Here is a 12,726-nt window from a genome sequence, read left to right on the forward strand (position 1 = left end):
GCCTTACATATTCACTATAAGTTCATTAACACTTAATTTTACTACTTCAGATACAGAGTTTGACAACATCTTTGGTTTTCTTTGCTTTGAAGGCAAGATCCTGTCAGTATCCATTTGGCTAAAAACTGTTAAGATTTAAGAAATGTGTTCATTAACATTGCAAGGACTTTACTGCTGGATACTAGAGCAGAACCAGTGCTGTCGGATTCTCTGAGAGAGCCCATACAAGCACTGCACGGTGAGGGTGTGTGTTCACACAGTGTCGTCATACATGTGAAGATGTAATTTCACACCACTTCAAAGTCATCTGCTTTAAGAGGGTTCTACCCTGTCGTAGCAAGCCCATGGAAATCTGACTTAACCGAGTACCAGGCACTGTTTCCCCATACTAACCATCACCATTAAACCCATGAGATGATTTAGAGTAATTCCCTAGGCAGCAACTGCTCACCCCGAGCATGCTGTATCCTCCAACATTGTTTTACAGACTCTCAAGTTTAACATCATCCTCTTAGCACAATGGACCACAAGCATAAGACCACCCCGAAGCTTTACACACACACCTGTATAGGGTTAAATCCAGATGTTATTGTCCTCCGTAAAGAACAACATCTAACAAAGCAATCAACATCCTCCGCTTCTTTCCAGAAAGCCCATGTCTTGTCTCCTGCAAGGCCACCTTCCCTCTATCCATGCAAGTAGATGACCTGTGGGGCAAAGCTTATTTTATCCAAGTCACTTCAGTGTGGGTTTTGCTTGTGCAAGCCACTGTATTTGGTTTTTATTATTATTTCTATGCCAGGGTATGCTTTCTGTCAGGTTGTCATTTTTTTGAATGAATAATCGAAGTCAGAGATTATTGAACAAGAGGGTAGGATAGGGGTGGGACAATGCCCCTCATGATGGTACCTATAAATGTGATTTCTATGTATTTAGGTCACTGGGGGCAGGCCACATCTGACCCTCAGTGCAGTTTTGGTGCCCCTGTGTAGTGTTTATGTTTAATCCTGAGAGACAGTATTTAAGAACTGATAAATTGAAACTGATATCCAGACTGTCAGTTCTTTGAAAATAGGTGTGCCATGGTAAGACTGGCATCCAGCACAATTAGACTGCGAGGGCAAGTTAAGTAGGCAGGCATCTCTCCCCTTCAACTTGCTCACCTGCCGTGTCTCCTCTCCACCCTGGGAGCATTGGTACCTTGTCAACCCTGAGGGTGCCTCGCTGTAGACCTCTGAGCTGTGCTTCTGAGAGCATCAGCAGCTGGGCCCTTCGAGGTTGCATCCATATCCTTGACACCCTGGCACAGCATCCTGGGAAAGTATTTACGCGTTTGTTTCCCTATATTTCCAGCAAGGAAGTGCTCCGGGCAATTCTTTGTGTAATAAAGTCACTATAACTTCATGCCGACAAAGCATTGATCTTGAGAGTCGCCATTAATTGACTTTGGCTTGTGTTCCCCAGAGAGGAGAAACAGCATTGCATATGGCAGCTCGGTCAGGCCAAGCGGAAGTGGTGCGGTATCTGGTACAAGACGGAGCTCAGGTAGAAGCAAAAGCTAAGGTAAGGGCAAGACGGGAGACTTTAAAACTGAAACTGAGGCAGAAGCCTAGGGCTCAGTAAACCTTTTTAGCTGAATGTTTACTGTCTCTCTGAAACAGGTCTTAATAATACTTCCACTGAGGAAGGGCTCCACCCAATAATCATATAAAAATAATCTACCATCATGGCCAGTCACCCGTGTAGCACAGCTATGTAAAATAAGGAACTGCCCTGGGTGCTTTCCAAGCCCCTAACATGTTAGGAACCAGATCTAGGTAGGTCCAGAGCTCTTCACGCTGAGATGACCTCAGGGAGGAAGTTTCTAGAACAATCACAGCCTGTAAACACGAACTCACCTTTCAGGTTGACTTCTTTGTTGGCTGGCACAGCCTCAAAAGGAAAAAGGATGTGGTTTTCTTTCCCTTCTATAAAATATAAGAGCATCATGCCCCAGATGTAGATGAGGGCTCTGAAAGCCTGGCTCACACCGGAAGTCCAAACATTTGGGAGACTGAACTACCACACCCGGCTGAATAATCTCTTAACTTTTTGATTCTCCATCAGTGGCAGCGGTGTGGGTTATACACCCTGAAGTATAGCTTACAGACTCTGGTCTAGAAGATGCTTCCAACTCAGTAAAACGAAATGACCAGAGAGGCAGTATCTTATCACTGATAGTAAGAGTCCTCGTCTTCGTGCATGTTGGTTAGAAACAGCACATCTAGTTGTTATTGCAGGTGACATTTATACTTTAAATTTCATGAAGGGGGTAGGATGGCTAAGACTAATCTCAGCTGACTGCCTGAAGTTGAATCTTGTTCCACCATTGAGCTGCTGAGTTCCACTGGGCAAATTAATTGATGTCTCTGTGCTGCCATCTCCTTATCTAGAATAGAACTTTTTAAATGTTGCCTCTTGTCATCCCAGATATATAGGATATATAAATCAGGACACAACACAAATTCAGTCTTTATTAGTGATAGATCATAAATGTACTTTATATCGACTCTGTGACACCCACAGAGCCTCCGCATTTATTAAAGTTGACAGCGATTCAGCATGCTTAACAATGGATGTGTTAGTAACAGTGGATGTGCTAGTTTATTTTTTCGTAAAGAATTAAATCTTGGCTGGGTCATTGGAACTTCAGGATGCAGAACATCTTCAAAGTTTTTCAGAGCTCATCCAGGCTTTGATCTCGTAATTGTTCATGCTTGAGACCACTGCCTTGCATAAATACATGCTATAAAATATTGAGGACCAGTTCAGAAATTGTTAGAAATCCTGTCCCAGTTGAGCCAAAAATTCATTGAATGACTGTTTGTGAAACTCAAGTCAGCAGCTGAAACAGTAATTTTAAAATCAGCATGCTGTCCCATTCCAACCCATAGACATGTTCATATGATTCTTACATGCTTGGGAATGTCAATGGAAAAATGGTAAACGTCTTTGCATTCAGTGATTGAACTATGTCATTTCTGTTAGAGCGGGTACAGTTTAAAACATGGCGGTTCGTATTGCACAATAGCATGGAAACTGAGCCAGGGTATTTAAGCAGGGTTTGCTGGTGTTGCGTGGCGGGGCCGCGTGTGCAGTACAAAGCGCTCGTGTTTCATCTTCAGAACCAAAGATACAATGAAACTCTATAAGGGACCTGGGCGACTGCTGTCAGAAATCCCTCATATATGTGTGTGTGGTTCTTGAACTAATTTTTGGTTACCATGGGTCTGTGGCCCCTGGTTGAGTTAATAACGCCATATGGGGATGTGACCCACAGTCAAGTGTTCTCACACAAACCATAGGATGACGACTTCTGTGTCATCATCTGTGTCTGAGATCATACAGGTGGGATGCTCCAAACAGAGCCTGAGAGACGGATGACAGCCAGGTTCTGGGGTTGAGGTAGCCATGGCAGAGGGGTGTGAACTTTTCCTTTGGTTTTTCTGACCTCAGGATTTCTCCTGCTTGCCGTGGCATCCTGGTGCCCCCTCTTGTTGCTTGTGTTAGTTACTTTTCTCATTGCTGTATTTAAATATTTGAAAAGAAGCATTTGAAGGGAGCAGTAGTTTATTGTGACTTACGGCCCAAGGAGGGTCGTTTCTCATTGATGGGAAAGACAGTGTCCCAGCTGGAGGCCAGCTGGTCAAGCATCTACAGTCTGGGAAGAGAGGATAGGGCTAGGCTATCAAACCTCAGGACCCAAACTCAGAGACCCACTTCCCCCAAGTGAGGTTCTAACTCCTGAAGGTCCCACAGGCTTCCTAGACAGTGCCATCAGTCAAGGAACAAGTGCTCAAACCCATGCGCCTGGAGAGGACATGTCACGGCCAATCCACAGCGATCCCCCTATGCTTCCTACTGGCTGTGTAGTCTCTCTGCCATTGCTCTCCACACAAAGAAGTACCCGTATTTGGTTCTACCCTTTCTTCTGCCTCTCCTGCCAGAGGGGTCTGAAGAAACGCTACGTTTCAGTGGGCATTTCACTCAGGGAAATGACATGTGCCATTTGGGGGTACCTATCTGGACAGATTAGGACTAGGTGGCTCTCCCACTTGTCACCAGCCCCTTGGGTGCAGGACTCAGTCCATTCAGGCTTTGTGCCTTTGGATGAACTACAATAAGTTAGCCCTTTGTTGTAGGCAGATGCCGCCCTTGCTGTCAGAATGCCCGGTTTGACAAACCCCCGAAGTACCACCCCTGCATGACCCTGTTTTGCCTTTTTTAAGCTTTTGACTGTGGGGAAAAGGTGGCACCAGTAAGGTAATAGAGCAGTAAAATATGTGGCTTGCACAAGTAACTATAACTCACAGGCGTGTGAGCTTTATTCAGATTTACCCCCCCCCCCCCCAAAAAAAAGAGTCATTGTAGATTGAAACCGTTGCTCCACAGCAGGGTAAAGAAGTGATACACAGGTAGAACTGTCTTTCATGCTTTCATACACAAAGGTCAAGGGCCTCACATTTACAAACCTCATAGAAAAAGAGAAACAAGGTTCCCTTAGCGCTGAATTAGAGTTGTATGTCCCTCAGACACGGGGCAGCTAACATCCCCTGCATTTGTCATATGGCGCCGTTACCTGGCAGGCTCACTGACCTTGTGTTTCCGCCTGGCGTTTAGGATGACCAGACCCCGCTCCACATCTCAGCCCGGCTGGGGAAGGCGGATATAGTGCAGCAACTGTTGCAGCAAGGAGCATCGCCCAATGCTGCAACCACCTCTGGGTACACCCCGCTTCACCTTTCGGCCCGAGAGGGGCATGAGGACGTCGCTGCGTTCCTTCTGGACCACGGAGCATCCTTATCCATCACAACAAAGGTATGTAGGCTTGGCTCCCGAAGCACACCCTACTTGGAGTCACCCGCCCAGTGATGGGTTAAGAAGCTGTGGTTCTTAGTCTACAGTGGGACCTCTAGGCTAGTCATGGATGTGGCTAGGGAAGCCTTGCTCAACAGGAAGTAGTTTTTCCAGGTTTGAGGAATTTTCTTTTGTTCTTTGCTTCTTTGTTTTTTCTCGATATATTATCTTCTAAGGATACCTAAATGACATCTAGGTCAGAGGGGATATTTTTGTTTTGTTTTGCAAATTACTCGAGTGGTTTCAATGGCAATTTGGAACACACCTGCTGATTTCCTTTGCTGAGATCAAAAACACTACACACTTAGTCTATTGGTGCTTTTATACAGCTATCTTTTCTTTCATTTTGTTTTGGTTTGTTTTTTGTTTGTTTTTACTTGTTGGATTATTTTGGTTTTTTGTTTGTTTGTTTTGTTTTGTTTTGTTTTTAAGACAGGATTTCTCTATGTAGCCCTGGCTGTCCTGGAACTCGGTCTATAGACCAGGTTGGCCTTAAACTCAGAGATCCACCTGCCTCTGCCTCACAAGGGCTGGGATTATAGGTGTGTGCCACCACAGCCGGGCTTCTATACAACCTTCAAATAGGGAGAGGTTTCTCTTGTTCTTGTTTGTTGTTGCCTCTCCTTTTGTTATAGCTGTTTGATTTACAGTTTGACATCTTGGTATCTTCAAGTAATATTCTCCCGTGGCTATAGCTGCACAGAGAATGCAAAATGGTGTGCTTGTTTCTATATTTGATTTTTATGAGAACTGCATGGACATAACAAAGTGTCACAGCTAGACAAACTGGCCTATGATGTGTACTGAGAAGAGCGACAGGTGCTGAAATCTCTCTGCTGTCTGCGGATAAGAAGGACTAGTGTATAATTAATACAACAATGATTATAAATACTTGAAGAAAAACACCTGAATAAATAGTGACGGTCCCAAACTTCATCTCCCATGATTGCTTGGGCTCTTTAGGAGAGTCAAGTCACACACACATCACGGATCCTGGATGCCATTTAGAATGCGAAACATGATAATGGGTGTTGGGGGTCACAGTGCACCCCAGCCATTCTCCATCCCAGGTGCCCCCTGGATGTAGTTAGCAGTAGTCTTGTGAGATAGTATATGGTCACGTTCCAGTTTCTGATTAAATCCTCTCTAATGTTGGGTGTTGACTGACTAGTTGATGTCTAGACCCTTGCACGGTCTGGACTCATGGGAGAACAGTCAGAGACTGTAAGCATCCAGCTCTTTTTGGTGTCATTACCCAGTTCACCTCAGGGAGCAAAGACTAAAGGACTTTGAACTGCTCCTGGAGACAGGAGCATAGCGATGAAATTGTGTGTTTTCGTGGGGGAGCAGGGAGCAGGGGAAGGGACATGCTCTCTGCTAATGCAAGCCCACAGAGCTTACAGACTTAATATGGGGTTTCCCAAGTGTAGGCAGATTTCTCTTTTGGCCGCCAGCTCACAAAAAATGATAGAGACTTATTATTATGAAAGCTCAGCCTATAGCTTGAGGTTTGTCTCACTGGCTCTTATAACTTAAAGTAACCATTTATATAAATTTATGTTTTGCCTCGTGGCTTTTTACTTCTCTTCCCCTCTCTGTCCTCTGGCATCTGTCCTGCTCCTGGATTCATCTCCTCTTCTCACTCTGCCTGGAAGTCCCGCCTAACCTCTTCCTGCCAAGCTTCCAGCCGTTCAGCTCTTTATTAAACCAATCAGAAGGCACCTTGACAAAGACACATCTTCATAACATACAAAAAGATTATTCCACAACACCCAAGCACACCAACATGGGCCTAAAGTGGGTCCTGTGCAGGCCTTTCTTCCCACAGCATGACACTCCCAAATAGCCCTGGAATAATTACCAGATCTGGCTTATCAAATACACCTGAGTAATTCCTAAATAAGTGAACAGTGTGGTTCGGTCAGCAGAGGGCAAAATATTTTCCTTGTTTTCCGAGGTGTCCAATCTTCTGATGCTGTTACACAACTCCGTGGTCTACAACTGTGTTAGGCTACGATCCCAGCTATCTTGAGACACCTCTGGCCCCACAGGCTGCAGGTTAGACACACCTGTTAGGTATAGTCTGCTTGTCACTATAGATCGAGAAGTCTTCGATTGTTGCTTGCTACTCGGCTCTTCACACGTACGTGTAACCCATCTTTGTCACTGGAATAAGCCACCAGCCCCAAGAAGCCTTACCCTGTGTCACCTCCATTCGTGATGCTCTCCTGCTTCCTTCCTCAGAAGGGATTCACTCCTCTCCACGTGGCTGCGAAATATGGAAAGCTCGAAGTAGCGAATCTCCTGCTGCAGAAGAGTGCCTCTCCGGACGCTGCTGGGAAGGTATGACGTCATCAGCCACCCTGTGGCAGGCCACCTCCACAATAACAGACCAGCACTTGCTAATATCATAACCCCACCCACCTCCCAGCCACTTTGGTGGTAACTAAGCCTAGTGAAGTCTCACTAGGTGGAAGAATACTTGGGATCACGTGAACAGTGCCGGGCTCACATACACTGGGAATGCCGTTGTCTGTTGTATGCGGTCTAACCCCATTTCATGAATCCATCAGTCTCCTACTAAGACACCTTTGACCGTGGCTGTTGTCTCTGCACGTGTTTTCAGAGCGGGCTAACTCCACTGCACGTAGCAGCGCATTACGATAACCAGAAAGTGGCCCTTCTGCTTCTGGACCAGGGAGCCTCACCTCACGCAGCCGCAAAGGTACTTGTAACTCACAGCCTAAGAACCGAGTGTGCGTTGTCTATCTGTCCCTATACAAGCATCCCCTCTTGCTAATTCTGTAATGTCCTCATTGTTCAGACCCGCCTCATAAAAACTGCAGACAGAATTGCCAGGAAAACGTGTGCCTTGTGCTACGTAGTCACCTCACATGGTAGATGCTCAATAAATACACGCTTGTCAGTCAATTCCTGGACCATGGGGAGGGAAGGGAGCTGGAATCCTCCTCAGCCAGTTTGAAAACATAAACAGAGCCTAAGGGAATAGGATACTCTGACTTGTGAGAACAAGATGTCCCAGCTTGGTAAAGTGCTTGCTACGTGAGTTTGGGTCCCTGAGTGCAGATCCCGGCACCCATGTAAAGAGCCAGGCATGGAGGCACACACCCGCAGTCCCAGAGCTATGGAGACAGACAGAAGGATCGGTGGGGATTGCTGGCAATGTATCTAGTTGACCAAGCTGCAGAGTCAGTGAGAGACCCTGTCTCAAAAGGATAGGGTGGAAAAGCAACTGAGGATGTTATTCAACTTCAGACTCTGGCCTAAATACTCACACACGCGTATGCATGCATGCACACACACTCACACACGCAGGCACACAAAAGTCCTGATTTATCAAAATTTATAAAAACGCACATCGCATTTTCTTGGCCAGAAAAAACACTGCCTGCATGTGCTTTGTGCCTCACAGAAGGGCCTAAAGAGTTTCCTGTGGAGGGGCAGAGGGTGGTTGTTACTGCTGAGGGGACCGTTAGTCATCTTGTTAGGGAATTTTTGGCCAGTAGACATCTTAGATTTCTGAGAAAGAAACACCAAGTGTAGTGTACCAGCCCTTGTGTTGCCCTGGTATTCTGACCTGATGCGCTGGAGGCCGAGCACATGTTTAGTTGCTGACTGGGTGGCTGTGACACAATATTGAACCAGTACAAACCTGATTCTTAGATTTTTTTTTATTCTTTTATTGTGTTTATTGTTCAAAGGACCCTTTGGCATCCGTAACATTCTTGAGCCAGGCATGCCTTGAGAGTTCTTCATTGTTGTGTCGTGTTGGTCACATCACAGACCAACGAGCCTGGCCTGTTCTAGGCAGCAGTACTGCTGGAAAATGTTCTGGACACTTCCTCCATGAGAGAGGATTTGCTGCTGTGGTGGTGGGCTTTTGTGATTGTTGTCGATTTGTGTGTGTGTGTGTGTGTGTGTGTGTGTATATACATGTGGGGGTCAGAGGAAGACTTGCAGGAGTTGGTTCTCTCTTCCTATCATGAAGGTTCCAGAGTCATAGGTTTGGAACCCACTGCCTCTACCTGACATTATCTCTCCTCACCCCGAGGTGCAGGTTTGTCCTCAGAATTTCCTTTCTGTATTCTTCGGTCATTTGTTCTACTCAGTAAAATATGCTCAAAAATCAAATTCTGAGTACTTTAGCCCAGAGTATCAACCTTGGCCTTGGCCCTGTCCTGAAGAAACCTTTCTCACCTATGCTTTTGAAAAAACAAACAATAACAACAACAATCCTGTTTACCGCTTAGTCAGCATGTGAACCTGGGAGAGTGGCACCTAAAAGTGAGGCAGACGAAACTTGAATGCAAGAGCCAACTCTGTGCAGAACATCAGACAGGTTAGACTTGAGGGTTGAGAGTCACATGAGTAGTGTCCAGCCACAAGGGTAAGCCTCGCATGGTGGACAAGCCTCATATCACAAAAACCAGGCTTTAGTATGGAGGCACATAAAGAAGTAACAGCAGCCAGCTGTAACGAATAATCTAAAGCAAACTCTCTCCTGTTTGCTGCACCTGGGAAGGGCACGGAAGCACTTTCCGAGAACAATTGCGTGTTTTTGGAGAAACTGGTCACAAGACTCTTCTTGGCATTTTCTCAGAAGCACTCAGAATTCCCCTTGCACGACTCCTTTCTTGAACCTGTGTTCTGACCAAAACAAAACAAAAAAACAAAAAACAAACAAAAAAAACAATAAACAAAACCTTGAGAAAAAAAGACTTTAGAAGGAAAAAAATTTAAGGAATAGAAAGAATCATTAGTCATGACAACCCAGAGTAAAGTAGTCTAGTCTCCATCAGCGTAGGCATGATTAAAGCAAACAAAGGCTGTATGTATGTGAGAACTTCGGCCATAGTCACTTGCCCATACTATTCTGTCCTCTGTCCCCTTCGTATTGATTCCTTTCCTCTTCCCATCTTCTCTCCTGGTAGATTGAGTGTGTGAGAGAGAATGTGTGATACCTGAGTCCATCCCATTGCACTGTAAGAAGAGAGACTCTGGTGCACACCTACCTGGAAGCCGCTTAAGACTGTCTGCTGACTGTGATCAGCCAGTCACAAACAAGCATGCACTACCCGCTCAGAACCACATTATAGTCTGCAAAGGTGGGTAGGAAAGTGTTTAGCGGTGGAGAGAGTGCAGTGCTGGGTTAAAGGGCACAGAGTCCAGCTAAGGAAGATGAGGGGGTTGCAGAGATGGTGACGGTTGGGCAGCAGCATGTGACTCTCACCATGCTGCTGACCATCACCTCTAAAACACACTTTAAATGGGAAAGTTTACTATATATTTTTACTAAATATTTGTCTTAGTGTCTATTGCTGTGAAGAGAAACCATGACCACAGCAACTTTTATAAAGGGAAACATTTCATTTGAACAGCTTACAGTTTCAGAGGTTTAGTCCATTATTGTCTTGGCAAAAAGCATGGCAGCATGCAGGCAGACATGGTGCTGGAGAAGGAGCTAAGAGTTCTACATCTTGATCCGAGGGCAGCAGAAAGTGAACCGTGTCACTGGGTATAACTTGAACGTGAGAGACATCAAAGCCCACTCCCACAGTGACGCACTTCCTTCATCAAGACCATGCCTACTCCAACAAGGCCACACCTCCTCATAGGGCCACTCCCTTTTGGAGCCATTATTTTCAAAGTTCCACAGAGGTAGTGGAATTTAATGTCCATCCATTTTCATTTTGTTGTATGTTAATATCTGCAGTAGCCTGGACAAGAATGGCTTCATAAGCTCATATAGTTGCATGCTTGGTCCTGACCGGTGGAACTATTTGTGAAGGATTAGGAGGTGTGGCCTTGTTAGAGGAGCTGTGTCCCTGGAGGTAGGGCTTAGAGGTTTCAAAATCCCGTGTAGGACCAGTCTCCTTCTTCTCTCTCTCTGCCTTCAACTTGCTGCTAAGAGATGGTAGCTCTTAGCTACTGCTCCAGTGCCAAGACCACCTGTCTCCTGATGCCATCCCCCCCATGATTACCACAGTCTCTAACCCTCTGAAGCTGTAAGCAAGGCCCCAATTAAATGCTTTCTTTTATAAGTTGCCTCGGCCATGGTGTCTCTTCACAGCAATCAGAAAGTAACCAAGACACTGTCCTTGTGCTTGTAGGCCTGTGTTTCTAAGGAGCCCCAATGAATACACAGTGAATTGGTAATGTAGCTGCTCCCACATGGGGGTAAGAATGCTGGCACACTAGGGCCAATCAGGTTAGAAGTAGCAGCGGTTATGGAATGATATATGTGAAAAAGTGAGTCTGGTCCATTTTTATGTTCATAAATAAACAGGTTAGAGTCTTGGGGTGTGGCTCATTGGTAGAATTCTTCTTGCCTAGCATGCACACAGCCCTGGGCTCAGTGTCAAGCACCACATAAACCAAGTGTAGTGGTATACACCTGCAATCCCATCACTCTGGAGATGGAGGCGGGCAGATGAGTTCAAAGCTTCCCTCTCTTGGGTACACAGTGGAGTAGAAGGTAAGCCTGGAACCTGAGATCCTATTTCAATAGACAAACAAACAGGCAAACAAACAGGCAGTCAGTAGCCAGCCAGCCTTGCATCTATCAAACAAAATTTAGGATGAGTGTTTCCAAGTTTACAAAGTATCATTAAGCAGAAGTTAAAGAGCAGGCCCCATATGTAATAACTGGGTTGTGTCCCATTAGCCTGAATCCAAGGTCAATCAAGCACCAACTTTTCTAATGGGATGTTGTTCCTCCATATCATGGCACATTGCCTAGGCCAGTGCTGTGTCTCGCCATCCCCATAACACCATCTTTAGGGTCATGGTGCTAAGCCAGGGACTTTGTATGCTTTGATCCTGAGCAGATCAGTTATCTTAGTTACAGACTGGCTTTATCTGCTAGGGTAACAATCCTCCCTACAGTCCTCTTCAAACCACTGTTTGAAGAGCTGAGCTTCTTTCTCCAACCCCCCAGGCAGCAAACACAGAGCTTTATCATGCCTCTTTAAAGTAGCAAGGCCACAGACCCGCAGAACTTCCCCGGAAGCTCCACAACCTCTGTTCTTGATACCTCATTGGCTACTTTTAAGTGCAAGAGGTGCTGGGAAATGTAGTTTTCAACTGGACACAGTTTTCTTTCAATAAGAATAATGCATACAGCTGCTGCCAATTTTACTCCTGGAAGTTCAGATCCTAAATCCCAGTAGACAGAGTGTCAGAGGATGCCAATCAGTGCCACAGCCGCACTAACCTCGATGCACGCCCTTCTTCTGTGCCCCATTTCCAGCACTTTATACACTTCCTGCAATAATAATGCTTGACTTTATGTGACTGAGTTGGTAAAAAGTACATTTGCTAAGGGATCGTGGAATACTAAGACCCATTTTTACCAGATTTGTTTCCGGAGACAGGATGCTATGGTGGAAAGGAACTTGGCTTGGTTGTTGGCAAAACTGAGAGACTAATTAGAAAGCAACAGTGAGCCTGGACTAAATGATCATGCTGCTATAAAGTGTGCAGCATCCTCCTTACTGTGTGTGTGTGTGTGTGTGCATGTCTGCATGTGTGTATGTGCAGGCTTGGGAGGCTAAGCACAGGTTCACATGATGAATATTTTGTATTCAACAACCAAGAATTTGGGGAATTAGAGCTAGACATGGCTTAGCAGTCAGGGTCACGTTTTTCTCTTGCAAGAGGAGCTGAGCTCAATTCCCAGCACCCACATGGCAGCTAACAACCATCTGTAACTGGTTTCAGGGATCGATGCCTTCTTCTGGTCATGAACTTGGTACACATACATACATGCAAGGAAACGCTGATACATACAAAATTAAAAAATCATGAGAA

At 45.5% G+C, this 12,726-nt stretch overlaps 1 protein-coding gene across 10 annotated transcripts in view; it reads left to right on the forward strand.

Moving 5' to 3' along the window:
- The window catches only part of Ank3 (ankyrin 3), a 445,234-nt gene that overhangs the window by 302,514 nt on the left and 129,994 nt on the right, over positions 1–12,726 (forward strand). For all 10 annotated transcript variants that reach the window (XM_057751281.1, XM_057751283.1, XM_057751286.1 and 7 more), the window contains 4 exons: positions 1,465–1,563; positions 4,660–4,857; positions 7,141–7,239; positions 7,523–7,621. In XM_057751281.1, the coding sequence (XP_057607264.1) occupies positions 1,465–1,563; positions 4,660–4,857; positions 7,141–7,239; positions 7,523–7,621 (495 nt within the window). The remainder of the gene's footprint in view (positions 1–1,464; positions 1,564–4,659; positions 4,858–7,140; positions 7,240–7,522; positions 7,622–12,726) is intronic.

This window comes from Chionomys nivalis, chromosome 19, assembly GCF_950005125.1.
Source record: "Chionomys nivalis chromosome 19, mChiNiv1.1, whole genome shotgun sequence".
In the NCBI taxonomy this organism is placed as follows: Eukaryota; Metazoa; Chordata; class Mammalia; order Rodentia; family Cricetidae; genus Chionomys; species Chionomys nivalis.